Source organism: Labrus bergylta, chromosome 4 (assembly GCF_963930695.1).
Source record: "Labrus bergylta chromosome 4, fLabBer1.1, whole genome shotgun sequence".
NCBI classification, from domain to species: domain Eukaryota; kingdom Metazoa; phylum Chordata; class Actinopteri; order Labriformes; family Labridae; genus Labrus; species Labrus bergylta.
The window spans coordinates 12,064,474-12,089,614 of NC_089198.1; the positions used below are offsets into that span (position 1 = coordinate 12,064,474).

The 25,141-nt window shown below is 40.1% G+C and overlaps 4 protein-coding genes across 5 annotated transcripts; 2 read left to right on the forward strand and 2 right to left on the reverse strand.

Moving 5' to 3' along the window:
* Nucleotides 1–586: 586 nt before the first annotated feature.
* Nucleotides 587–5,505, reverse strand: selenop2 (selenoprotein P2). Its single transcript, XM_020652120.3, has 5 exons — nt 5,371–5,505; nt 4,247–4,501; nt 3,787–3,999; nt 3,298–3,406; nt 587–2,838 (listed from the first exon to the last, which is right to left on the reverse strand). The coding sequence occupies exons 2-5, from the start codon at nt 4,471–4,473 to the stop codon at nt 2,497–2,499; spliced, it is 891 nt and encodes a 296-aa protein (XP_020507776.2). The 5' UTR covers nt 4,474–4,501; nt 5,371–5,505; the 3' UTR covers nt 587–2,496.
* Nucleotides 5,506–7,632: 2,127 nt separating this feature from the next.
* si:ch73-382f3.1 (uncharacterized protein LOC100151273 homolog) lies at nt 7,633–11,423 on the reverse strand. Of its 2 annotated transcripts, none has more exons than XM_020652141.3 (4): nt 11,021–11,423; nt 10,705–10,864; nt 9,386–9,546; nt 7,633–9,118 (listed from the first exon to the last, which is right to left on the reverse strand). In XM_020652141.3, exons 1-4 carry the CDS (start codon nt 11,168–11,170, stop codon nt 8,735–8,737), a joined length of 855 nt encoding a protein of 284 aa, XP_020507797.2. In that variant the 5' UTR covers nt 11,171–11,423; the 3' UTR covers nt 7,633–8,734. The 2 variants fall into 2 exon arrangements, with proteins under 2 accessions (XP_020507797.2, XP_020507796.2); XM_020652140.3 differs by having other exon boundaries at nt 9,386–9,549; nt 11,021–11,422.
* Nucleotides 11,424–11,656: 233 nt separating this feature from the next.
* Nucleotides 11,657–19,016, forward strand: toe1 (target of EGR1, exonuclease). Its single transcript, XM_020652139.3, has 8 exons — nt 11,657–12,056; nt 12,791–12,831; nt 12,928–13,024; nt 13,204–13,362; nt 14,662–14,775; nt 15,089–15,237; nt 15,332–15,494; nt 17,374–19,016. Exons 1-8 carry the CDS (start codon nt 11,943–11,945, stop codon nt 18,118–18,120), a joined length of 1,584 nt encoding a protein of 527 aa, XP_020507795.1. The 5' UTR covers nt 11,657–11,942; the 3' UTR covers nt 18,121–19,016.
* A 1,016-nt stretch (nt 19,017–20,032) lies between these two features.
* tmem53 (transmembrane protein 53) lies at nt 20,033–23,819 on the forward strand. The gene is made up of 3 exons (XM_020652137.3): nt 20,033–20,266; nt 20,421–20,524; nt 21,806–23,819. The coding sequence occupies exons 1-3, from the start codon at nt 20,212–20,214 to the stop codon at nt 22,505–22,507; spliced, it is 861 nt and encodes a 286-aa protein (XP_020507793.1). The 5' UTR covers nt 20,033–20,211; the 3' UTR covers nt 22,508–23,819.
* The last annotated feature ends 1,322 nt before the right edge of the window (nt 23,820–25,141 follow it).

A 25,141-nucleotide genomic window follows, 5' to 3' on the forward strand; every position in this document is an offset into this window, starting at 1 on the left:
GATTATTATTATCAATATATTATTATAATTATTATTATTGTATTGTGAAAACTGTAATAAAGAAAAATAAATACTTTAATAAATAATAATATAAAGAATTATATACAATTTACTTATTATTATTATTATTATTATTATTATTATTATTATTATTAATATTATTATACTATATTTCTGAAGGTTCATGTATCAGCCATCACCATGATGGTGCAAATGCAGACAATAACAGTCCCCATGGGGTGAAGTTCTCAGGAAACTCTCTAGTGGATAGTTCCTTCTCAAAAAGTTCCCAGAACTGTTGGAAAACACCTTACAATGGCTTTTATTTTGCCCAGAGGGGGCATAAAGAGAAAAGAGGATAGGACCTAGAATAACTCCTTGAGGACCACCATATCCAGGATGATATTCAATGTTGAATGTTGCTAAAACAGAATTATCGGGACTAACACAGAAATACAAGGCCCCAAAAGTCAAGTAACTTAGTACTAAATCAGCAAACATTGTCTTTGTAAATATGTATTAAATGGAGCAATGTACAGTATGATAGTCCAGTAATGCGGCATACGACAAAAGTGAGAGATTCAGGTTTTGCTGATGTAAATTTATTTTCTAAATTGATTAATTTGGATTTCTATATTAATTTTATTGAGTACATCACTCTTAAAACACCTGCACATATTCAAATGAATAATGGAAGCATGTTAACGCTCAAAGCCCTTGTTATATGTACAGATAGCAGCACGGTTTATCACTTCTAGATCATAGGCAGAACTGAGAGAAGCAGAAATTGAGCAGTCAAGAAAGTGTTGTGACAGTTTTCTGACTGGGGTTTTCTAATCAGCTGTGATCAACACCCTCTGACTCTGTGTGACAATAACTATCAGTCCATTCAGTCTCTCCACACACATCCGTCTGCAGCCTCCTGCTGGCAGGTTTAATGCCGTAGACTTCATTAGTGGGCAAGGACAGGGTAGGACAGGTGACATTATCGACACAGAGGAGTATGGTGTTGACATGCTGACAGAAAACCACAATCTGACAACTGCTTAAACAGGGTATCAACTGCTCAATGAATTGCCTTTAAGGTACAAATATTTCACCAGTGGTAAAATACATTGGCCTAAGTAAAACAAACCTTCCTACCAAAGAACAAAAACGAGTAAAACACAAACACTACGTATTACGCGTATACACGCTGCTTCCAAAGCTTACACTCACGGTGGCATAAAGGCTAACTGTGTCCAGGGTTGACTAAATGAAGGAAATCTAACAAGTTCATAAAAATGTTACTGTTTCCTGAACAACTGAAGAAACAACAAGCACTGAAAATCTGGAGGGACATTAGGCCATTTTAAAATGTAAAACGACATATTTGATCACCCATCAGTTATTATCAGACAACAGCTAATGTTAGCATTCGACCAGTTTCTTGCTTAAGTGAAGTAAGCTGGTGCTGTTGTATTTAACGTAAGCTAGGAATTGAATCCTTACCTATCGATCTTTTTAGCACTATCAAACTGTGATCCTTGTATTCAGCCAATTCCTAGCTAACACTAGAAATAAGATAGGAAGTTTATGCTAACATTAGCAGTTCTTTGATGTAAACAAATGGGTTTGTTTTGCTTTGTCTTCTCTTCCCATAGTCTACCCTTTGTGAGTGTGCCAGGCTATGGGATGTCCTCTTTCTCACATCCATCTACAGACTCCTTACTCAGTTTTTCCTCTTTTCTCTTTTTCTTTTCTTGCATTTTGTTTGGATTTTTAAAATAGTTTTTAAGTTGATTTATAAATAAAGTCATTGTTATTATGGTGCTTTCCATTTCCCTCGAAAGCCGAATGTCGGAGCTGCGAATGACGTCACACCCCATTTAACCACGTTCCAGTTACGAGTGGTAACAAGGTGGAAAAGCCATGTTGGATTTAACTCGGGCTACTGAAGTTCGAGGTTTCTGAGTCGGGTTACTGACTTCAGGGGGCGTTCCTGATGACATATCAGACTGGCTACTTAAAAATGTTCGACTTTCGAGATCAAATGAAATGCACAATAAGAGTGTGATAACACAAAAAAAGTTCTGTGAGTGGGTTTGATAGCGGTAAGAACTAGCATGGAGGGGGTCGAATCTGTGAGGCCACAGCTTATTGTTGAGCCTTACAGAGTTGACGTGGGCCTTATTCAACAAATGGTTTAACTCTAAACCATTAAATTAAGCAGTTTTCGCTTCATTTGTGCACAAGTACCTTCTATTTAATTTAAATGATCTACAACATGAGCCCATGTCCCTCTGTTTTTTCACTAACCACTGTCCTTTGCAGTTGCTGATCAATCAGAAAGCTCTCAAGATTTTGATTTATATCAGTTTTGCTACATTTGTGACTAACAACATGGATAAGGGAGTTGCTTGTTACATTATAACAGCATTTTAGCTTCCCACCATTAGTTTGATGTCGGACAAAAATGGCTCCCATGTGAAAGGGGGGGAATAACTGGCATCGTAATTATCTGTCCATCTCATCTTGATAACTGTGGTTGCCAGGCGGGTGGTGATGCTGATGATGATGGTGATGATGATGGGGTTGATGATGGTGATGATGAGTTTTATTGTGACTTGTATGGTGCTCATGGTGAGGCTGATTCTGGGGACTATGATGGAGGGGCTGGTGGTGATGATGGTCATGATGATAATGATGGTGTTTAGGAGACATCATAGGAGTGGTGTCCACATCTTGATCATCAGTTTCCAATTGAGGTGTGGGTGTTGTGCTTGAAGAGTTGATATTTAACTGTGTTGTCATGTTTTTTATGGTGCTGTTGTGGCCACTTGATGATGCATTATTAGCCTGCAAAGACAATGACGTTAGAATTAAATTCTACTTTGCTAGTTTAAATATTGGTATGCATTAATTTACAAAATTGACATCAGTCTTTATAGACAAAAACTTGAAACAAGCCATTGAGAACATGAACTCATTAAGTGAAAATTGACTAAGTTATGAATCAAGTAAGACATAGGTGCATTCTCTCATTTTGTTGCATTCAATCAGATTTCGCAACCTGTGCAGTCGCCCCTTACTGGCCATAAGCTTATCTTTGGCTTTGTATACCGTTCAGAGCTTGATGAGTCATCAGCTGTGTTTATGTTTTACAGGAAAACACAAATTGCGATCATTAGAAAAAATCTAAGAAATTACTTTTGTCCAATTGTTCGACCACAAACTACTGAAAATTACTTCAGAATGAATGGTTGTGTCTTTTTACAACCAAACATGTCCTCATGTATGTGTTTTGTGATTACTTACAGAGCAGTTGCAAATGTTTGTTTGATAAGTGGCCCTGATGGCAGCCTCTATGTAGGGGTAATGCAAGAAACTGTAAGGCAGCACGATATGGAAGGTGAGCAGTCCACACCTGGAGAAAAAAGGGTGACAGAGAATAAAAATGCAGATGAGAATTACTGCTATTTTATTAGCTGTTTTCACAATGTGATATACTAAATGATGAGTCATGTTTATACCTGCAAGATGCATTTTAATACCCCTTCATTGTTGTGATTTTAACACCTTTCAAAAGTGTAACTTCCAGTTAAAAACACACACGTTGGTGGTTTCTTCCTTTTTTTAAATGAGCATGGAGTAAAGCCAAAATGATGACACAAGACAATACTTGCAAGACGAGAGAGCGAGGACAAATTCAATTAATCTGTGCATGTTTTGTTGGCACTAATCTCGTGAAAACGTACTTTGGTTGTGACATTACAATCTCTAAGTGTTGAGGAGTTGGCTCCTTACCGATCGTAAACCAGGAAGTCGTCTTTGTCTCCATCCAGAGCCTCCCACACATCGTTCTGAAGTGGAGCCTGCTGGTACACAGGAACACCAGGGGACGCTCTTCTCTTCAGCTCCCAGTACATGGCCCTGGACTGAGCCTCCCGCTCATTTACTATCATAAACGACACCTCAGTCATGTTGTTGCGTTTAAGCTTGTCACGCAGGCCTCCAATCCTACAGACAGACATATAGAAAATGAGGTGAAAGCTGTGAAGAGCATCACCTGCTTTTCCAGACAACATTTGAACTCTTTCATTTGAACTCAATATCGGAATCAGTCCTTTTCTTGAAAGGCATTTCCACACTCAATCGTACGGAGTCCCAAAAAGTATGAAGTCCCATAAGTTAATTATTGAGTCTATCTACCTTTAAAGAATAATCTTATGAAAAAGAAAATGTGTATTTCCATGCATTTCCTTACTTGGAGGCCTGAGTGAGACAGAACTGTCAGCTTGCCTTCAGCAGCGCCACCACAACCACACTTCCCAGCAGCTCTTGCATGGGCGCCTTTCCTTTTATCTCCCAGTAGGGGGCAGGTTTGCAGATCCTGGAGGCATCATTGTCCCCCTCCACAATCAGACTGACATGTGAGGCCCACAGCAGACCTGGCAGGGCTGTGCACAGCCACAGCGGCGAGAGAGAGCGCATTGTGCCTCCCTGGCTGGACTGATACTACCTGACGAGAAAGATGAGCGAGAAAACAATGTTACTTTAACATTTTAAAAAGCAGTTGATACAATGACAAGGTGGTGCGGCATGTGGCCTTTTTGCAATGTGTAATCATATTATGAGACAAATATCCCCAAAAAAAAAAACAATCAAAGAAAAAAATGTGAAGTTCATTCATTTTAATCATGCAATACCTGTGCCAAATCTCTACTCTGTATATAAAGCATTCAGTAATGAATGCATTCCGTGAACAACAAGAAAGCACATTCAGTCTTTGGCAGATTTCCCCCACGGTGAACAAAATCTCCAGTCAGTCTGATGCCCAAATAATTAAAAGAGTAAACCCTCATTGTCTTTGTCATCACATGTGGAGATAATCTGCAAAAAGAGTTTATTATGCAGAAAACAGAGGGAGGAATGTCGGGGGGCAAAGGGACAGCAGGCTGGCAGACAGCCACACAAAGACAGGCCGGGGCAGAGATGTTTACAGCATAAAGAACTGTACTGTCTAAACAAATCAATAAAGATAAAAATGTGGATACATGAGACGTAAAATTCATTTTACTCAAATAACAGACATTAAAATCTACATTTGATCTCAGTAAGTATGTCAGTGCATGGGGAACCAACTTCAAAAATACAGTTTTAAAACATGCATGAATTGAATATGTCCCATTTACAGTGTCAAATTAAATTGTATTTTGTTTAAATGGACATAAATAAACCTGAAATGCAATGATCTACCTTCAGAATGAGAATAGAAATAATTTTGATGAATAAAAGTAACATTCTGGAAAGACAACAAAATCCCATTCTAGATGAAAGTCTTATCGTTACTTATATAAACCAAACACAAGCCTAAAAAGAAGCTCTTACCTCTTCCTTCCCTCTGTCCTGTGACCCACAAAAACAAACAGCAAAGCTCTGTTGTTTTTAAAGACTGTGGGGGTTGATGAAAGCACGTCCCCCAAATCAAACAGAGAGAGAGAAAGAGAGAGAGAGAGAGAGAGAGAGAGAGAGAGAGAGAGAGAGAGAGAGAGAGAGAGAGAGAGAGAGATTATATCTGTACTTTAACATACTCAGTGTGTAGTAATACCCCCCTCCCCTTTAACGTTTTCATGTTGACATATCAACAGAAAGGGCAAAAGAGATACTGGCAACATTAACGATAGTGTTTTTTTTGGGTTATGCTGATTCCCGGTGGCGGTTTTGTGCATGCTGATTCACTCGATGTTATGGCTTACTGGGAATGTAACAGAGCCATTGTTGATGTCATTTGTTACTGCGTGATGTCATGACACTTATTTACTTATTGCACACAATAAATATCAAGCGGTCAACTCCAGGGTTAAAAAATTACGCCAAGTGCAAAAAACTGCAGTCCCTTGAGTGTCCACTTGCGGCTTGCTCCAGAAGGGAGTAGTAAAATAGTCACATTAAAAAAGAAAAAAAAAAAAGAATTATGATAAGGTTTAGTTTTTACTTACCGCTGAATGAGACATGAGACGACACGTTTATACGGGAGCGTGCCTATGTTCCCACATTTCTATGTTCCCACAGCCCTATATTCCCACATTTAAGATTTTTTTTTTTAAATTAGGCCCTATGTTGCCACATTTCCTTTTTCATAACTTTGTATGCTGCTGCATAAAATTACTCATTCATTTACTATAAAGTGCTTCTAAAAAAATCTTGTGGGAGGATAGGGCTTAAATTGAAGGGAAATGTAGGAACACAAGACCTAATTTTGAAAATGTCCTAGAAATGTGGGAACATAGGGCCTCATTTTCAGTGAGTTTTGTGTAAGATCAAATAAACTTCTCGTTTTTCACATACATAAAATTATTGAGTAATATTTACTTTTTAATGTGTGTGCCAGGCTTCAAACGGCTTTAGGCTACACTAGAGGTGAATGCCACCATGAGACAAACAAGACCGTGGTTCCAATTTTGTAAAAGAGGCCAAAATCAATGACAGCCTGCATGAGAAGGTCACAGCGTCCAAAGTACTGCAGAGTGTTTCGTCATCAGAAATGTGATCTGTTCTGTATACATGTGAAGTATTGATCAGTCTTTACAAATCTGTGCAACATTTGTAACTTGTCGTGTAAATATTTTCACTTTAATTGCTTCTTCATGTAGTAGTTCAGCTCGGGTAACAAGCAAAACAACATCTCTTATCTCTGGTGTGAGTGATTTGTTCAAAGTGCACTGTGAGCCCAAGTATTTTGTGTCACTCAGTGTCACTCTTATGTAGGGTTAAGATAACTTAGACAGAAGCTGATCACAACACCTGATGGGTCAGTGAGCCGTTTTCTTTTAACTACAGAAGTATTAGACAACACAAGAGTGTTTTTTTTTTTTTTTACTGATGTGGGTGCTGATACTGTTACTGCCTTCACCTGTCAGTGCAGACCTTTGTACAATATACCTTTAAATGTAATGTAATGTAATATATGCCTCTCTCATTATTAAACACACAACAAAATATTCTTTGTTATAACTGTTTAATGTATTTTACTGAACTGGCAGGGCCCTTTTAGAAGTTCATTGTATGGTTACTCCGTTCATACTGTTTCAGAAGTTAGTTCTGTTCTCATAATTTAAAGTTATATATATTGTATACTTTATTTACTAAATTAAACCTTCTTCGATTAAAAAAATAGTTTGGGGTGCAGACAGTTCACTGTTTTGGCGCCCCCTGTGGACAAAGTGGAGTGTGTTTTATCTTTTCATGACTGTCTCCAACGAGTGAGAAGCACGTGTCCTGCCCGCTGTGTTGTTGTGGCAGCCGTGTTTACATCAACATTTTACACATAAATATAGCAGAAATCATGTATTTCTGAAATCATGTATATCCTGTGAAAATATCTCTCTGAGCTATGACTGTATTATCTAAAATGAGTGAGAATAACATGTCCCTGGATGTGTTGTCACAAGGGGAGGGGGGGTCGGAGGTGTGCCGCTGGAGGAGAGCGGAGGTGTCGCCCAAACAGGAGCTGGTTTTGGTTGCATGCTGGTGCTCAAGGGCGACCTCTAGTGGATCAAGAAGTCACACATTCTTCTTTTAAAGAAATGAATCCAAATTGTGTTGACAACTTTTTTTTTTTGACACAAAGCCAGACTGTTGAACTGAATGTTAAAATACTTAAATCTTTCTAGACATTCACTTTTATTCAAGTTGTGTGCTGCTGCATCATCAATGATACATATATGGGGGATTCTTCCCCCACAACATAAAGCTTGTATATTGTATATAAAGCAGTTTATAGTGTAACATATTTAAATGCCTCCATACTTCTTCTGAAATCTTTACACTCTGGCTACCTTACCCACAACATGAGCTAATCTGCTCTCAGAAGGAGTCCTCTACCGACAGATCTGTTGGCCAACGTTAACAGGACGACATGGACCCATCACAGATACGTGTTTGGTGAATATTTTTTCCATGAGAACTTTTTTTCTTGATATGAGCAAAACTGATGACAACTTTTCTTTCAGAAAATGTCAGGTGGAAAACAAAGCTTGAGGTGATTTTGAAATGGTGCCGTCATACAGTTTGTTCAGCAAAGTGTGCTCTGTTGGGATAGTTTACAATACTTTCAGCACTACCTGCAGCAGATGTAGCAGAGCATCACAGCTGAGCAATCACTCCACACTGTCGACAATGTCCAGTACTTTTTTTGATTTGCTTAAGAAAGCAGCCTCATGAGTGAATGAACACAGTCATAGCGGTGCAAAATCATCACGTGATGTAAAAAAGTGCATTTTCATTCCCCTCTTACACCTGTATCATATGAAGTCCCAAGAAAGTCATCTGTGTTGACTCTGCTCAGTACACTTGAGTATCTTGACTTCACTGCCTGTGAAACATTGGACATTAAGCACGACCAGAAGATTGAACAGACCTTTTGCAAATCATGGGTCCACTGTCAAACACATCAACAATCCATTAATGGTAGTCTACTTCGACTACATCGCTCATCTCCACGCACAAGGCAGCACATATTGGAGCTCCACATCGTCATGGTGAGAAACACCACAGACCACAAGCCCCAGCAGCTGGAGATCTCCAGCACAAATGTGTGACAGTTCAAACAAGTGAACTCACAATGTCTGTCAATAAAAGGACACATGTTCAGTCTTTAAAGGATGTGGTAAAGAGGAACCATTTGGCCATCGTCTGTCACACCCTAACAGAGCATATTCTGAGGTGTTCCCTTTGTTAAAATTAACAAAAATCAGGACAAAACGCCGATCAGTTCCTCCTCATCATTGTCTCCGACCCCTTCTGTGGGGCTGTCACAGGACGCCATGAGCCCCAGGCCCAGCTCGGCCAGCTCCTCGCAGCTCATGTCGGTCGTCACCATGATCTTGGTCTCCAGGCGGTTACACAGAGTCCTGTAGGAGGGCAAAGGGTAGCCCAGCTCTCTCAAGTACTCGTAGCCTTTGGTGCCGACTGCGCAGCGGATCTTTCGGGCCTTCAGGATGGTCTCCGGAGACCAGACGGCACGGCGGGAGCGTTTGCTGAGGGACAGGGCACGAATCTGGTCCTCGTACAGAAAGTTCTGGAGGCCTTTCTCGATGCGGTCGAGTCGGTAAAGACGCTTTTTCATCTCCTCTGCCTGAAAGAGACATTTCAGAGGACAATTTTAAGGGGGTATTAAATGAACATGAACCATACTGATGTCCTCTCCTAATTAATGCTATAAGGCAGCTGCTCATGTCTAGCCAACAGTTAAATATCTCTGGGATTTAAGCTCAAATCTGATTTTATTTACATGGTTTGAACTATAACATGGTCAGGAAGATGTATTGGTTATAAATAAATGAGAGAAAAAAAAACAAGAAAGACGTTTTTTTATTCAAAGAGACACAAACGGCTATCCTACCTCCCTCTGTAGCCTCGCAGTGTGCTGCATCTCCTGCTCCAGCTGTTTCTTGAGGAGTTGACAGCGCGTGCAGGGCTGATGGTCTTCGGCGTCCTCATCCTCCATGCCGGGCAGAGGTGTGCGTCGGGCATAGCCGTGGTCCCCAAAATTCAGCTCCTTCTCTACTACAGACACAGAGCAAGGTCTCACTTATGTTGTTTTTTTTTTTCTGGCATACATTCGGTACATTTTACACATATAGTACCTGGACTAACAAATATGCCACCTGAGCTGAAATGTGAGAAATCACAGTCTGCTACACCTGTTAAACTAAGGAAGGACACAGGTACAACTATCGTAGGTAACAGCTCTTTTTATGCTCCATAGACGAAGGAAAGAAGTCCTTGTAAATATATATATTATACCCTTATGTTGCATTTCTACCTCTAAATTCCCCATGATCTTACACCCTATTGTTTTCAGTTTACATTTTGTGCATTTCAGTCATATATTGTAAATATTAATAGATGAAGCCTGAGTGGCATCACCCATCTGTTACTGCAGTGGGGCTGCAGTGTCTCATCATCATGCTGGAAATACAGTCTCCGGTTGTTTCAGTCAACCTAACGACAGGCTTGAGAGCTGGAGCAGGTTTGAAGCCTACCTGATGAACCATTACATCGCGCCCACCTGTCAGTCATGTCAGATAAGCGCCTAACTATGAATACCGCTTATTTTTTTCAAAATAAAAACTGAGCTGTTTAAAAAAAAAAAAAAGCAAGTGATGACAATAAATAGTCAGACCTATTTTTTTGGTTATTTTGTACCAGGCTGTAAACATGTTTATTTCTGCAGTAAAAACGAACATTTATGATCGGGGTGTGTATGTGACTTTGGGGCTCTTGGAGCAGACCCTTGACGAACTGCAGGATTTTGCACTTGGCTTCATTTTTCAACACCGGAGGTTTGCCGCTTGATTTCAGTCCAACACCCAACTCATAATCTTTTGATCACATTTAGCCGAACAGGGAGGTCAGCTGCAGAAGTGTTTTTTTTTTGTTTCATCTTTGATTAAAAAAAAAAAAAGGAAACCCTGTTCAGAGAGAGTTGCTTTGCTCTGTCTGAATGCCGTACACAAGTTGTTGCACATCTAAGGCTTGAGTTTTGACGATATCCCGCCACAGAAACACACAGTTCAAAGCTGGGTAGAAAGAGCTACCTTTTAGTTCAGGAACTTTTCAGGTACCAGGAACCTGTGGCCAAGGAACCCATCAGACCTCTCACTAAGATCTAACATCGCACAGCACATGTAAAGATGATTTGATTGCACGCTCAGATACCTGGTTCTGGTTTCATGGGCATTAGGATGTATTGAGTATTGGCTGCAGGGTAAGGAGGGTCTGCACTGCTGAACAGAGTGGGGATGGCATTGGGCTTCAGCTTCCTCCCTCCGGCTGGAGACCTCGCAACCTCTTCAAACTGGTTCTGCTCAAAATGATCCTGTTACAAAAAAAAAAAAAAACACACACACAAGAGAGGATATTTACATAATTTATCCAACTTATAAAGACACCAAAACACAAGAAACATTACAAGCACATGCACAAATCCAGGTATGACAGGTGGATAAATATACACCTGTGTGGGTCAGATTACCTGACAGAGTCTGGAGTGAGGAGTTGGTTCAAAGTCTCGTTTACAGTTCACCAACCATTTCTTCTTCCTGACGGGGTCTTTGGGGAACCTGAACAGCTGTTTACCTATGCTGGTTGAGTTGGAGCAGTTTGGAGCTGAGCAGCCACCCATTGCTGCAGCAGAGATAAATATAACCCCCGTCAAGAGGAGCCTGGCTCAGCTGTAGATTTGTAATAATCACTTTTTATCAAACTATGTACGAGGTGTTTAAAACAGGAAAAGTAACCTCTGCGATATACAACAACTAGTGGAAACACAGGTGATCTCCTGACGACTTTTCACTTCCTGTTTATGGATAAAATGTCAAATATGTCCCAGGGATAAAATGTTTCTGACTTTGTTTGAGCCAAAATGGCGGACTTCGTGTCGACGGTTAAGAATGATGACGCATTGTTTGTGCGTGTCCATGAAACAGCCTGCTTGATTGATTTAGCTTTAAAAGCGCCAAAAGGCAAACGGGGGTAACACAGCAAATCAAAAAGTGGCCAATTCTGTATAAATGTTTGGATTTTAGTACGATTATTAATTTTATACAAACATTTAGCGGCTTGGGATGTTTCCTTTACACTCAGGCACAGGTCAGACTACTCGTAGCTTTCTCCGCAGGACCCCCTGAAGCACGTTGAAGTGTTTACGGTGGAGGAGCGGCAGGCTGCGGATTCAAATAAGTGCGAATAAACTCTTATTAAAATAATCACTGCATGTATGACGATGCCAAAGAAACAACGTAGGCACATAATGACCGATAGTTAAAGTATTAGCAGCCTTTTTTTAAAAAAATTTTTTACGTTTGCTAAGTTTCATTAGCATTACAGGAAGCTGTCGGTGGCTGCAAACACGTTTATAGGTTTTGCTGTTTTTATAGGTTAAAGTTGAGACAAACATGGCATCTTCATTGGTAGTTCCAGTGATTGATGTCCAGAATGATAACCTCAAAGAGCTTTGGCCTGCTATGGTTATAGCTATCAAATCATCTTGTTTTGTTGCAGTGGACACGGTAAGTGCAGCTCTGTGTGTCTTCATGTCTGTGTCAGTATCTTTACCTGCGTGGCTCATTTACACCTGTCATCACTGTTTACACCATTAACACCTCTTACCTCCAGCAAAGTTTGTTTACATTCAGTTAGTTAGTTTCTACGCTATTTTTAATTTATTTTTAATTTATTTTTAATTTTAATTTAATTTAATTTAATTTAATTTAATTAATTTTATTTTATTTTATTTAATTTAATTTAATTTAATTTTATTTAATTTTATTTTATTTTATTTTATTTTATTTTATTTTATTTTATTTTATTTTATTTTTGCATTGTTATGGAGAGCTTGGAACACAAAAATGTCATTGCCAGCTATGACTGCTTTGCCTGGTCTGTTGTGCGTTTGACTAATAAAGATAACTTGAACTTGTTAGACATGCTTGACAAATTTATGTATTTCATTTTTCACATTTTAGACTTTAGAAGTGCATATATTTCTTGTTATTTTTACTTAAAAAAACAATATTTTTAGTGCTTATTTACTTATTATTATATAGTTTTATTTGCTATAACCTGCTGCTGTAACACCACAATTTACCAGTTTGGGATCAATAAAGTAAATCAATCAATCAATCCGTCCGTCCAGATAGATAGTTCACCGATTCTTCTATGTCGCTCTTTGTTCTGTCAATTGATTCTGCAGGTATATGAATACATTTTAAAAAAGAAGTATTTGTTCCCTGTGTTGTTTTAGGAGCTGAGCGGTCTTGGAAACAGAAAATCCCTGCTGGCTCAGTGAGTAAATAGATCGCCTGAAACACTGATGGACAGGTTGTCAAGCTGAAGGTCATGCATGCAAGCGATCTAATCTTGTGTCCTGTCATGTTTCAGATGTATAGAAGAGAGGTATAAAGCCATCTGTCACGCTGCTCGCTCTCGCTCCATCCTCTCTCTGGGAATCAGCTGCTACAAGAAAGTGGAAAACAAGGTAAAACAGGACAACGTTTTCTTCAACTGTGTACAACTTCCACTCAGAGCTTTGGTCATATGTATGAATATTCTGAGCATGTGATACTGGTGTTAATGACAGTTACATGGTTCTCAGAATTTTCACAAGTATCTCTTTTGTGATGTCGATGTCGTCTTAACCACTCCCCCCTTGACCAGGCTGCAGACACGTACCTGGTCCAGGTGTATAACATCACCCTGCTGTGCTCAGAGGAGTACATCATAGAGCCTCAGTCAGTGCAGTTCCTGGTCCAGCACGGATTCGACTTCAACAAGCAGTACGCACATGGAATCCCTTACTGGAAAGGCAACAATAAGGTGCTGATGATACTTCCATTCTGCTCTGTGTTTTGTGTTATTCTTGTGAATCTGTGCCGCACTGTTAGGCCCCTTAGTTCATCACTACAGCTTTATTTAACCCATCATATCCTGGTTCACCTGTGACAGCTGAATGCTAGTGTGATCATGGCTTACACTGTGATTTGTAGCTTGTTGAAGGTGATCTGATAGGTCTAAATTAGAAAAGTTAGATGAGAATCTTACCCACGCTGCAGCCCACCCGTCTCACCAGGACACCTTCACCAGTTTGATTCGACACAAAGTTACTGGAAGGTGATCGGGGAGTTTTTCAGAAGACTAAGAGATGAAATTCCGAACAGCAAAGTGGGATTTTTCTGTGTAACTGTACAGAATCAACTAAAACAACTTTCCACAAAGTTCTGACACAAAACACTTCAAACAATTTGAAGTAGGGCCCGACCGATAAATGGGACGGCTGATAATATCAGCCAATATTAGCATGTCATGTCACTATTATTTTCTCTCCTATATGAGCCGATATAACTAGGTTTATTGAATTTAAGTAATTTTTTTAATATTATTTATACCTTTTTTTTATAATTGTTAATTTCCTAGTAAAAATAGTGTTTCAGTGCACTGATGCTATTCTGGCCAATAAAGGTTTTTGTTCAACTGTTGAAAAAATCTTCATTCTAAATCTTTTTCACAAGTGTTTGATATCAACATTTGATGGACCAACTCAATAAATGTGTGTGTATATCTATATCTGCTTCTAAAAATCTGAGATATTTCTGAGAAAAATATCGGCCGATATATCAGTATCTGAACTTTTTTCACCCTAATGTGGGTCTCGGTATCAGCCCCAAACATCCTGTATCAACCAGGCCCTAGTTTCAGTACTCCTAGAATAGATATTTATAAATACACTTTAATGTAAAGAAAAATATTCCAGTTCCCCTTTGAAATGATTACCAGTATGCTACAAACGTTGCAGACTACACAGCATACCATCATTGTATTTATTTATTTAAGTTTGTGCGTCCCATTGTTTGTTTTTGTTTATTAAAATGGGGAGTCCTGTGAATGGTCATTTGTCTGCTTCTTGTGTGTCTGGATTTGTGCATCACAAAGGATTGTATCCATGGATGTGCAGAGGTTTTATCTTTCTGATGTGACGTATAAAGAAGTAAATATTAAAGCATCGTTATTGTACAGGCAGATATAACAAAGACTGAGAAACAACAAAATCAACTGCCCCTCTCTGGTAAAAGTATTCGAGCTATTAGTCGTCTTCTCACGCTCTACCTTCTCGTTCAGGGAGGATCAGACGACCGGGGCGTGCACATCAGGGCCTTATTCACTGAACTGCTGCGGGCCAGGAAACCTCTGGTGCTTCACAACGGCCTCATCGACATGGCCTTTCTTTACCAGGTACGATCAAGTTACAAAGTGTGCACTGCAGATTCACATGTTCTTGCACATCACACCATCTTACCAACTTGTTGTTGGTGTACGAGCAGAAACTTTTTGGACCTTTTTAAGTAATGTTCATTTATATTTGAAATAAGGTGACTGTAAGTTTTGGCGATTCAGCTTATCAGAATTTCAGATTAGCTCCTTAATTTCACTTTTAATTGACTCACTGTATCGTGGCCTCTTTTTTGTGTTTTCCTCTGATTTCCACCCCGAGCAATATTGTAAAAAAAAAAAAAAAAAAACATTCAATTTTGTGTCTTTCTTCCAGAGTTTTTACGCTCATCTACCGGATCGCTTGGCCACCTTCACGGCCGACCTATCAGACATGTTTCCTGCTGGAATCTACGACACAAAATATGTCACAGAGTTTGAGCTCCGCCTCACCGCCTCCTATCTGGAGTATGCCTATAAGAAATGGTGAGCCTGTAGTTTGAAGTGTGTGTGTTTATTACTCTTTATGTTAGGACATATTACTGTGTGCTTTAAAAACATTATCTCCCGTCTCTTGCAGTAAGCTTGACAACAGTCGCAGTGTGACCTCCGGAGGCGTCGAGCCTCACGTCAACATAGAGTTCTGTCAGTACGGGGGTCAGATGTCCAGATATGTGGACTACAGGCCGTGTCCAGCTGTGGCTCCTCTTGAGGGGCAGACTAACATCTGTCAACGCTTCTCTGTGAGTTTTTCTATTTACCGTTTTAACCCAGAGGAATCTTTCAGTTTTATGACTTTTTGTTTCATGAGTTGATGTAATGTTTGTATTAAGCAGGGCTGTGTAACGTCAGGGTTAATGTACAGTATAGTGGGCAGGTTGTGATCTCAGAATGAAACTCTACAGAGTGAGCAGGACCCCCATGTGAAAGGGAGAGCGAGGTCTTGGCTCCCCCTGTAGGTATTTCTCTGCTACGACAACCCGCTCACTCTCATTATTCCACTTCTTAATACAGCTTCTTACAAAATAAATCATGTGACATACATTTTGATTTGGAAATTAGTTTATGACATGATTTACTTTAACCCCTAACAAATAGTCACTTGGACTATGCAGTTAGAGCTGTGTCCATAGCAACGGTTAATTCTGTAGCCGTCTTAACTTTAGGTAACTTAGCGGTTATTACTCATATGAACTGAACATTTCCTCTCATGGTGAAGTGAGATTAAGTGAACAAGCCCGTGTAAATCAACGCATGCAGCATCCGTTTGATTATTTTCATCTTGTCAACGTTGGAGTCTTATTCAAAACAGTTTTACCTCTCACCATCTTAGAATCACACCCATATCTAACACATTCTGTCACCTGTTTACTGCATGTGGCTTCTTCAGTTTAGTAGATTTCTCTGAAGTTTTTGCATCTTTCTCAAATAAACCGGAGTGATGTGACTACAGTTGAGGGCCTCTCGGATAAGATGCTGAGGGTGCCGTGTGCCATAAAAAAACAGCACAATGACATAAATACATACATTAAAAACATAACTACCATGGATATCACCATGATGGATGTGAGTGAGATAAGGGACAAAAGACCAACAGTCCATAGTAAAAGTCTACAAGTGTAGTGTTTTTTTATTTTATTTTTATTGTGTGAGTGTGTGTATGCACATTTTGGTGAATAAAAGTTGAAAAATAAATAAAATTTTTAAAAAAGAGTTGCGTATCTGCGCGAGCTGAGCAAGGTCCCGCTTCCTGTCCGTGCGGGATGGAGGAAATGATCAACTTGGGACGCATTATACCGTGATGTCACCTCTGCACGTCTAATAGGAAGGAAGATCAGATCGCAGAAAACAGTGTCCCACTTTCCTGAGCTTCACTTTAACCACCAGTTTAAACACCTACAGAGACATCGGCAAGAAAGCATTTCCAACAGTTCCCTCTCAACAGGACCAGATGTGTTTAAAAAAGAGGCAGAAATCTGTGTCGTGCTTGTGAAGTTATCGTTATAGAGCTGCAGCTACTGGACGAGCCTAAACTCTCCCCAAATCCTGTCGTACTCATTAACACACGATTTCATGAACACACACACACCCTCCTTTTCTCTGCTGCTCGTCTCCTCCTCCTCCGCAGAGGAAAGTCCAGATTTAAACAGAAAAGTGGACCGATACATTATGCATCCGTAAAGTGACTACTTTCCCGATTTCTTTAATGCGCAGATGATTGACGCGTGTGCTCGCTCCTCCCCTGCCGTGCCCAGCGCACGCCTCGTTCTATCTGAACGCCTCTTGAGTCCTCCAGATTCGTTGATTAGAACCGCATCCTTAGCAACAGCCAGCTCTTCATAGCAATCTATCGAGGGATAGCAGCAGCCGTTGCTATGCGTGTTTAGCAAATCAGAATCAAGTATTAAGCAAAGCCGTGTAAAAGCATCTTTTGAATGTAACATTGTGAGGACAGTCTAAGTTGAACTAATATCGTGTCGTTGTCCAGAGAATCCATGAATCATATTGTGATGAAACTTGTGGTTTACACCCAAAAACAGAGAAGAGAAGAGACGGGCAGAATATAACCAGTTAGTAACTCTGTGTGAAACCTTTTATTAACTCCAGTTTGTTGTCACACAGGCGTTCGGATGGTGTCCAAATGGCACAGAGTGTCCGTCGTCCCATGACACCGACCTGATCATCCTCCAGGACGAGAAGAGCTCCGGGGACAAGAGGAAAAAGAGGAAGAGACAGAGAGAGAAGAAGAAAGGTGGAGGCAAGGCCCCGGACGCCTCATCCATCTTTGACGCTGCCCCCGAAAACAAAATTCCCCGCATGGAGGTGGATCTTGCAGAGACACCAGGTGAACAGCAGGGGGCCGAGCCTTTAAACGACAGAGACGGAAACTCTGAACAGAATGCGGAAGAAACCACGAGACAAGATGGAGATGGGAACGGAGCGTGTGACTCTGCAACAACCGCCACAACTTCTGACGTCATGGACACGACTGCAAACACAAAGGAAGGCGAGGAAAGCGAAACAAAAGAGGAAGAGAGAGAGAAGCCGAGTGGTCTTCCATCTCAGTCTAACAACCACAACAAGAACACAGACACAGGAACTCACCGGGCGGGCTTCGATGCCTTCATGACCGGCTACATCTTTGCCTTCTCTTGTTCACAGTTCAAGAAGGGCAGAGTGGGAGCTGTGGAGGGGAAGGTGCAGCAGAAGGAGGAGGAGGAGGAGGAGGCGGCGTTGCTTCCCTCTTGTCTTAATAAGGTTTACCTGAGCGGCAAGGCAGCACCTCTCAACGTGGTCAAAAGCACCTTCTCCAAGTCTTCAAAGGCTCATGTGCAGAAGATGGAGACTGTGTGGGGGGACAGGGTGTAGGGTTCTCTCTTGGGACACAGAACATCGTGACTGTCAACATGTGAAGTCGATTTTTTTATAACAGGAGCTCCGTGGGTAGCGATGTTGTTTTCAAGCAAATGGATTTTTTAAATATTGTACACCGACATTCAAGTTTCTCAAGATGGAGTACAAAAAATGTCCAGATGTTTTTTTTTACTTTATCTCATTATGACGTTGACATTTTTGGTAAAACATCCAGGTAGATTGACCCCCCCCCCCCCCCCCTTCTTCCCCCCCATGACTTTCTTTTCGTCATTTTTTGTTAATGACACATCACCTGCAGAATTTATACTGCTAGCTCAGCCTTAAAAGTCATTTATGTTAACTGCTGATTATTCACGATTAGCATGTTAGCATTGAGTCACTTTGAGCCTGTTAGCATGCTCAAATGAGCTGTTCACACAAAGCACTGCAGAGCATTTTTACAGTCTCACAGAGCTGCTAGCTTTCATTTAGACTCTTGGTTGTTCATGTCTGTGTTTAAGAGCAATCGGCGAGTGATGGGATTTATTGTTTGACATTTTAAGAATAAGGAACAACATGGTGGAAATGGCTTTTTTTATTTTCTAGGGGGGGGGGTGCTCAGACTGATTTAAGAAAACTCACATTCACTTCATTGATTTGGATCAGTTTTAATCTCCCTTAATGTTTTTATGTTGTTTATAACAGTTTTCTGTAGGTTCTGGACGTACAAATAAATCAGCCATGAAAGATACCGTGGTGAATTCTGTGAAACCAACAATTCATTTTAATGTAGAGGCACTTAAACTTAGTCAGCAATTTGTTTTACCACATATCTTAATGTGCCTGATTTAGTGTAACATCCTGTTACTTAAGTTACCTCTTCAAAATAAACTCATGCTCTTTAACAATCACTCTCACCTCTCTATGTCCTGTTCCAGCTCCTTCTGCTCTCTGAAATAACTGTGTTATCCTATAAAGTCACTTCAAGTCAATAGACAAACCTGGTTAGTATATAAGTCAAGAATAGACAAGTTAAAGTTGGATCAGAAGAAAGAATGATTATTTTTTAATCATTGAAATATTGTAGTTTTTGTTACTTTGTTAGTTCGCTCCATGGCTGTTTAGAAACCACTGCAAATGAAATGATTGCTCTTATTGTTTATTATTTAAAAGAGAAATGGTAGAAATTAACAAATATTATTTGAAGAAAATAAACAGACCCACACTTTTCCCCAAGTTTTGGGGGGGGGGGGGGCTTTTTTATGCTTTTATTCAGAGACAGGACAGTGGATAGAGTCTGACATCGGGGCGGAGAGAGGGGGGGGGAATGACATGCAGGAAAGCCACATGTTGGATTAGAACCTGGGCCGCTTGGAGGACAACAGCCTCTGTACACACGTGCACTAACCACAAGGCTACCCGCGCCCCAAAGAGGTCTAACTTAAAGTCACAGCCAGTGTGTTAACGTTTGGTAAGTCTTTAAGCTCAGCACAGACACACTCAGTATAAAAACACCTCAGGTATCTGCAGTCTTTATAAATACATTACATTTTCCCTGTAGATACCTTTTTTTTTGGGGGAAACACACATATTGGTTACCTGTCCCATTTAACATCAGAATTGAAAATATAGATTCAATTTAATTCATAAAGCTTCATTAGCATGAATGTGACAATATTGCCAAAGCATATAATAACAAAGAATACAAAAATGATAGTATTTAATAGTAATAATCGACAATTCAACAGTAACAATAACAAGAGTAAAAATCCAATAAATATCTGTATTTTTTTTATATGATAAGACAAAACAAATTAGCAAAGAAAAAAAATAATTCACTGCACAGTATTTTCTGTTTATGTGCTACTGCTGCAGGACAGAGGGGGCAGTGTTGTAGCATTAGCTGGAATGTATCTACTGGTTAAAAAAACGTAGAAGAAGATGTCCAGAAGAAGCAGCTAAGTGACAGTCCGCCGACCTGTCTGCTTGTGTGCTTCAGGTGGTAATTCATCGCTTTGAGGCTCTTCTTTCATCATTTTCACTACAGCCAAATGAAAAAAACTAACAACGTTACGTAACAAACAGCTGATACCCGAGCAAACAGAAATGGCAGACGAAGAAATAGACTACAACATCGTGTTTCCAGACGCAGGGACGTCGGGTGAGCATCATTTCATTGTACTGTATGCCTCAGCTAGCCTAGCATAGATGCTAACATTAAGACCATGGTTAAAACATGCCTCTGTTGGCCCTTAGCTTAGCTTAGCTTATCCCTGTCTGGTAACACGCTGCTCTGTCGTCTGGTTTGTTTTCAGAGAGACACTGGCAGGGGACAAAGGAGCCTGTTGTGGTCCTGCTGGGTTGGGCTGGATGCAAAGACAAACACCTTTCCAAATACAGCTCCATCTACAACGAACAGGTGGAATAAAAGCGCAAAATGCACAACTTTACATTGAGCTTCTTCCTGTGATAGTTCTGTGGCACTAATATGGGTTTTAATCATTTCCACAACTTCTCTTCTTTGTAATTTACTTTACAATTCACTGAGCAGATGCTTTTATCCAAAGCGACGCACATCAGAGAGTAAGCACAACACAAAAAGGGAACAATGTCAGTGAGAGCAAACGATCAGCTTTGAGTCTGATTGGACACACAGGTGCTGACAGGAAGTGACCAGAGGCCAAGCACAACATTGAGGGCAGTTCTTGAGAGCTCTAATCAGTATAGAAACCATCTTATAAGTCGCCGTTATCAAACAAAAACCATCGTCACAACCATCATCATCATCAATAATATCGAGACCATCATCATTAAGTTAGTAGGTATTCATGAAAGAGCTGGGTCTTTAGCTTTTTCATAAAGGTGCAGAGGGACTCTGCACAGATCCGATGGAGTTTGGAAGTTCATTCCACCACCGGGGGGCGACAGAGGAGAAGAGTCTAGTCAGCGTCTTAGGACCCCGGGCCCTTTTTCCGAATTGTCACAGTTCAGTAAGCAGTACATACTTTTCAGTATGGAGTTTCAGTAGGCTGAACTTTTGTGGTCATTCAGTATGCTTCTTTTGGGTCCACCTCAGTATACTGAACATTTCAGTATGGATACTAACTTCCAGGTTTCATGCAGTATGGATCGGATGCGTGCTTTCAGGAAATGAGTTGTGTTTTACCACCCACAATGCTGTGCGAAATTAAACGTAAATCGTCACGTCATGTCCGCCTCCAAATCAAAACAAACAAGCGTGGATTTATTGAATCAATTTTTAATCTAGAGTTAAAGTCCCGACTGAAATCACTATTCAAATCACTACTTTAAATGCGTCTTTATTGGTTTATTTTACTTTATATTCTGTATATTACTGTCTTTCATTTGTACTTAACTTTATTTAGGCTACTGTATGTTATTTAGTTATTTAATCTGTCTTTTACTTGATTTACATTGTGATATTGTTTTTTTTTTTACCTGACTGTAATTGAGCATTACTCTTCTTGAAGAAAGCTAAAAAAAATTAAACGGGTGAATGCGGCCGGTTCGGGAAACGTAAATGACGTCACTTCCTTACTGAATGAATCAGACGAAGTAGGAACAAATATCTGCCTACTGTGCGCACCTACTGAACAGCAGGTACTTGGCAGTTCGGATACAGCCCTGTTTTGAAGGTTGGATCAGACGCCTTTACTTACGTCCTTTTCTTTTCTTGCAGGGATGTGTGACCATTCGTTACACAGCTCCCCTAAAGACGGTCTTCATTTCAGAGTCGTTTGGCTACAAGGAGCTGAGCAGCACGGCGCTGAAGCTGCTGGAGATCCTCTATGACTATGAGGTGGAGAACAGTCCTATTTTCTTTCACATATTCAGTAACGGGGGCTTCATGCTGTACCGTTACATTATAGAGTTGTTGCACAATGATAAACAGTTCAGCTCCTTGTGTGTGGTCGGGGCCGTGGTGGACAGCGCCCCTGGTAGTGGGAATGTCCGTGGGGCCCTGCGTGCACTCAGAGCCACTCTAGGGCCCAAAATAAGTCCTGTTTTAAGGTACGTCCTCCTAGCTCTTTTCGCGGTGACTGTTTTCCTCTTGCGAATCATTCTGTACCCTTTGACCAAGTACATTCACAAGAACCACTACGACGCCGTGCAGGAGAGGCCGCCAGCCTGGCCTCATATCGTCCTGTACTCCAGAGCCGACCAGGTGATTAGACACGTGGACATTGAGGTATTTGTGCAGACCCTGAAGCAAAAAGGGGTTCCCATGGACAGTTTTGATTTTCTTTCAAGTCCCCATGTCGGTCATTTCCGGGAGTTCCCTGAGCAGTATTCTCTAAAGTGTCGTGATTTCCTGGTTGCCTGCATGAAGGACTCGGAAGGGACCGAGATAAAGAAGAGACAGAGGGTTCAGAATCAATGAAACATGTAGAGAAATGTATTCGATTTTGTTTTCCCCCTGAAGCCGTCGTTACCACAGGATTCTTAATGGAGGGGAAGGAAAACCAACCAACTAATTTTTCATCGTAGTCTTAAAAATCGGTTAAATAACCAGGCAGAAAGTCTCTGGAAGACAGATGGAGCTTGTGCTAGACTAGTTCAAGATCTTAGCAATGTTTTTCCCGTCTTGGATGCACAAAATTCATAGTATTTACACGGCAGCCATTTTCCTTGAAGTCAAGCTGAAGGTGGGATGTGCTGTTATGAAGATGTTCTGCTGTGTTCAAAGTTGAAATCTCACACATTTTTTTTATTTCAGGAATATCAGGCCGTATTTCAAAGTACAGTTACATATTTAGTAACCTATAAGATTAGACAACAGTCAACATAACCTTTTTGCTGAATGCTAAAGTTAGCTTTTGTGTAGTTACAGCCAGTCGATTATTACCTTTGAATATGGCCTGCTGATGTTTCTTCAAAGTGTTGATCAATCAGATGGTTTTGGTTTGATAGAGATTTGTCAGAGTCTCTGTATTTTATATGATTTGAGAGCTTTGAACACTCAGCTTGACGATATCCTTTTTGATAACAGCCTGTTGTTCCTTCCAGCACTAGGTGTGTTGTTAGAGGAATATGGCCGCCACACATGTATTTGGTAAATGGGAAGGCTTCACAGAAGTGGTGGATGTGAGTGGCGTTAAACCCAGGTCCAGCTTTATGAAACACCGTAACACACACACTTCTAAAGTGTGTGGCTCAAAGGCCTAACCCTGCCTATGTACAAATAACAATACAAACTGTTGCTATACACTGGAATGTAAATCCTTTAGGATGACTTAAATGGTATTTAATATTGCTGTGAAATGTGATGAATTGTAGATTAGTAGTAGTGATTCTAAATCTGGGGAAGGGTATTGGAATATAATTTTACTTGTATCTTCTATTTATTGAATTTGACAATGTATTAATGGTTTTAATCTTGCATTACGTCATTAAAATGAGATCATAAAGGGATTACAACAAAGGCAACAGTCTCAAATTAAATTGACATCACTTTATATAGTGAGTGTTTTCTAAACACTAGTTTTCTAAAAATAGTTGCCTTAAAAACAGAACATGCCTTTAATTGAAGTCCCGGTCCTGAAATTGTAGGAAGTTCAGCTGTAATATGTTCAACTCAACTGATTAAGTTCAAGGAAAAATGTTATTGACAATGAATGTAAATGTCCAACACAGAGATTGTGTTCTCTCAAACTGATGTGCCTTCAATAAACCAGAATGCTCATTGAACGATATGTCGCTCTATTTATTTCCTTTTTTCTTCTAAATGAAAACTAGAGACAACAGAAAAGTTAAACGTTTGAATCTCATGTGAAAAGAAGGCACGGTTGCCCCTGAGTTTCTGCTGAGCTCGAGGACGGACTGAAAGAGAGACTGCTCAGAGAACCTGAGTGATCGTCCTCAGTTCAGATAAACAAAAAGTGGCTTAACCATGCAATGACTTAAAAACAAGTTATCACATTTAAAAATGAATTGAAATATTAACAGAGCGCAGGGTAAAGGAGGTTTTAAAACGTTTGTTGCCATCCAGTGTTTGTAAGGAGTGTGTGTTATTGTTTATGAGCGGGAAATATACTCACGAGTCATCTGCAAAGCAGTGGTAAGATAAGCTGTGATTTCTTCGAGGGCACCCAGTGGCATGTACAAGGAAAACAGAAGAGGTGTTTAAACTGAGCCCTGAGGAACCCCACATGTGATATAGTTTCAATAAAGCAACTGATGTGCTGCACAGAGTTTATAGCTAGTGCTACTTTCCAACTCTTGTCCCAGTTGGGCTTTTGGATAAACAAACAGAGTCGATTAAATCAGAAAGTACATTTACACATACAAAGAATTTGATTTGGTGTATTGGTGCTAAACAATTAACAAGGAAACAACGCAGAACTAGCTACAACTTAAATAAAAACCACCTAACACTATCAAATGTTTTAAAAAAATGATGTCCAACATTGTGGATGGCTTTGCATCAATCAGTTTAAAAATGATTATTTTAGAGTTCTCTTGAAAAGCCTTTTCACAATTTCATATTCAGCCATATTGCTTAACTACTTAACTAAGTTTTCATGCCTTTTTATCACAGCAGGTGTTTAAACCCTTCTTTTCCACATAAAGTGTAGTGCTACTGATCCACAGTGTTGGTTGATAGTGCAGCTTGAAATGAAAATGAGAAGTTAAGGAATTCTTCTTTTATGTGCATTAACCACAGACTGTAAATATTAATAGTCAGAGCTTGAGTGACGTCAGACATCTGTTACTCCGGAGGCTCAACTGTGTCAGTCGTCACGCTCCAAACCCTGTCTCAACTTAACGACAGGCTGAGAGCTGGTTTTAAGCCTCTTGAGGTACCGTTACATCGCACCCACCTGTCAATCATGTCAGCTACGTGCCTAATTATGGATAACACTTAAAATAAAATCAAAACGGATGCGTTATAAACAAATTCTCCCCCGTACAGTGTGTGCCCATGAGGACAATTACTAATTAGACCAGTTTTTTTTGTACCAGGCTGTAAACATTTTTATTTCTGCTGTAAAAACATATTTTTTGCCTGTGGTGT